Below are 3,268 nucleotides of genomic sequence, written 5' to 3'. Positions count from 1 at the left end.
TAAGTAGCACAAAATATAAAATTAATTATTAGGATAGTTTATCTAAAAAATCTTTAATAATGATATTTTTATCATATAATGTCCCCATATTTAGTTTTTACTAACGGACGTTATTTTTTTCATACTATAATCAAAATATCTTTTATAAAATTAAAAAATAGTTGAGGTTCATTAACCTTGATTGACTTTGGGTTATTTGGGTTGAGCTGGTTTGTTTGATATGAATTGGATCAAATGGATTCAATAAAAATATAAGTATTTGATTTATTCTTTTTAAGTCTTACTTTCTATTTTCGATGTTATTTTACTACCCTTGTTTCCAAATTAGCCTCGTCTCTTCCACCACCACCACTACCTCCTCCTCTCACGTAACCATCTCCTCCCCCTTCAGTTGGCTTATTCCTCCTTGCTCTTCCTCTTGGTTTCCTCCTCCTCCCCCTCTTTGATTTCCTCCGCTGCCACCACCCCCTAAACTTTCTCCCTCTCCCTCATCCACCTCCCTCGCCCCGTTGTCCTCCTCTTCTTTATTCTACTGTTCTCTCCCTCCCCTCCTCACAGTTTACATATATTAACCATTAAACTCGCTTACAAAATATATTTTAAAATATATTAATTTTAATATAAAAATATTACAAATTAATAATAAAACTAAAAAAATAATCTATCATTAAAAATATATTACTTTTATATAAAACTATCCTAAATTATCTAAAAAATTATTGTATTCAGGTTACACTCGAGTTATACTCATTCAATTTAAAAAATATATTTTTTTATATAAATTATCTTTAATCCATCGTAAATATAAAAAAATATGTTACATATCTTAGAGTAATGTGCTAATAGCTCTGACGAAGTTTGGATTGGTTTATTAGATGTAAAAAAAGAATTTTGTATAGCTAAAAGTAAACATCAACCAGTATATTTATAATTAAAATTAATATGTCAAATGATTTAATGGCTTATTTGACCCGTTCCATTAATGGTTTAAGAGAACAATGTCAAATGATTCTTCCCATCTCTCCCTTGACTGCTCTATATATTCAGGCTTCAGCAGAAGCATACATACCAACATCACCAGCTTGCACTACTGATAGCTGCAAGCATGGCTATCGACCCCTACCTCGCGGCCGCCGCCGCTCTCTGTCTTCTCCTTCACCTCCTCCTCCGTGGCTTTCTCCGCAGGTCGACCTCCCGCCTTCCCTTACCCCCGGGCCCTCGCGGCTTCCCCATCATCGGCGCGCTGCCGCTCGTCGGGGCCAAAGCGCACGCTAACCTCGCCCGCCTCGCCAAGCACTACGGCCCCATCATGTTCCTCCGGCTAGGCTCCCACGGCTGCGTCGTCGCCTCCAACGCCGACGCCGCCCGCGCCTTTCTCAAGACCCTCGACGCGCAGTTCGCCAACCGCCCCGACCCCCTCAGCGCCCGGGAGGTCACCTACCAGCGCCAGGACCTGGTCATGGCCGACTACAACCCGACGTGGAAGCTCCTCCGCAAGGTATGCAGCCTCCACATGCTGGGAGGAAAGGCCTTCGCCGGCTGGGCCGCCGTCCGGCGGGACGAGTTCGGGCGCATGATCCGCTCCATGCACGGCCTGGCCACGAAGGGTGAGCCGGTGGTGCTGCCGGACGTGCTCGTGTGCGCGCTGGCGAACATCCTCGGCGTGGTCCTGGTGAGCAAAAGAGTGTTCGACACCCACGGGGAGGAGTCCAACAAGTTCAAGAGCATTGTGCTCGACATGCTCACGGGCGGGGCGCAGTTCAACATCGGCGACTTCTTCCCCTCCATCGCGTGGATGGACCTCCAGGGGATCCAGGCGAAGATGAGGAGCGTGCACGTGAGGTTCGACGCCATGCTGACGAAGCTGCTCCTGGAGCACGAGGCGTCGAAGAAGGAACGACAGGGGAGGCCGGACTTCATCGACAAGCTCATGGAGAACCGCGTAACGGAGGATGGTCAAACTATCACGGACGTCAACATCAAAGCACTGATTAGCGTGAGTAGTCTATATATGTATGTATGTATATACATACACACACACATATATATATATATATATATATATAAGCAGGACCTTCTCTCTCATGATGGGTACGTAAGCAGGACCTGTTCACGGCGGGCACAGACACATCCGCCGTCATCGTGGAGTGGGCAATGGCGGAGATGCTGAGGAACCCGGTTATCCTGAAGAGAGCGCAGGCGGAGGCGGACGCGGTAGTGGGGCGAGACCGCCTGCTGGAAGAATCGGACCTGCCCAAGCTGACATACTTGCAGGCGGTGTGCAAGGAAGCGCTGCGTCTGCACCCGTCCACCCCTCTCAGCCTGCCGCACTTCTCCTACGAGGAGTGCGAGGTGGGCGGCTACCGCATCCCCAGCAACAGTCGCCTCCTCGTCAACATCTGGGCCATCGGGAGGGACCCGAAGGTGTGGGCGGACCCGCTGGTGTTCGACCCCGACCGCTTCGTCGCCGGTGGCGAGGGAGCCAAGTACGATCCCCAGGGCAATGACTTCGAGTTCATCCCCTTCGGAGCAGGGAGAAGGATCTGCTCGGGGAAGCTGGCTGGCACGGTGTTTGTTCAGTACATGTTGGGCGCCTTGGTGCACTCCTTCAATTGGAGACTTCCTGATGGAGACGAGGAGCTCGACATGGAGGAGAAGCACGGGTTGACCATTCCCAAGGCCGTGCCTCTTAAAGTCTTTCCGACTCCACGCTTGTCCGCAGCCGCCTATATCTGAATATATATATATATATATATATATATATATATATATATATATATATATATATATATATATATATATATATATATATATATATATATATATATATATATATATATATATATATATATGTGTGTGTGTGTGTGTGCGCACGTGCATTTTAGCGTATTAGTGCGTATTAGCGTATGGCATGCCTTGTCCTTGTGTGGATCTCTCTTGTAGATGAAGAGAGATTAAGAAATTAAAATGTCTAGATGTCAATCGAGAGATTGGAAACTATTATAATGAATAAAATGATTAAGTGTGTCATTTTCTTTTATATTATGACCTTACTATGAATTATATGAGAAAAATTATTATAGTAAAATAAAATTTTTTCCTCTTTGTGTATTAAAATGAGTTTCTTATCAAATTATCAATTTTTTATGATAATCAAATATTAATCAAAGCAGCATAAATAGTAGAACAATGAATCAATCATAATGTGAGATACCGAATTTTTTACGTGAAAAATTCAATACGAGAAAAATCACACGACCATAGTCCA

The 3,268-nt window shown here is 44.8% G+C and overlaps 1 protein-coding gene across 1 annotated transcript; it reads left to right on the top strand.

The window, feature by feature from the left end:
* The first annotated feature begins 1,081 nt into the window (after positions 1-1,081).
* LOC135670950 (flavonoid 3',5'-hydroxylase 1-like) lies at positions 1,082-2,736 on the top strand. The gene is made up of 2 exons (XM_065178745.1): positions 1,082-1,996; positions 2,104-2,736. Exons 1-2 carry the CDS (start codon positions 1,106-1,108, stop codon positions 2,734-2,736), a joined length of 1,524 nt encoding a protein of 507 aa, XP_065034817.1. The 5' UTR covers positions 1,082-1,105.
* The last annotated feature ends 532 nt before the right edge of the window (positions 2,737-3,268 follow it).

This window comes from Musa acuminata, unplaced genomic scaffold (genome assembly GCF_036884655.1).
Source record: "Musa acuminata AAA Group cultivar baxijiao unplaced genomic scaffold, Cavendish_Baxijiao_AAA HiC_scaffold_1137, whole genome shotgun sequence".
Taxonomy (NCBI): domain Eukaryota; kingdom Viridiplantae; phylum Streptophyta; class Magnoliopsida; order Zingiberales; family Musaceae; genus Musa; species Musa acuminata.
Note: the sequence above shows the minus strand (reverse complement) of the source record. Positions and strands in the feature narration are given on the sequence as shown.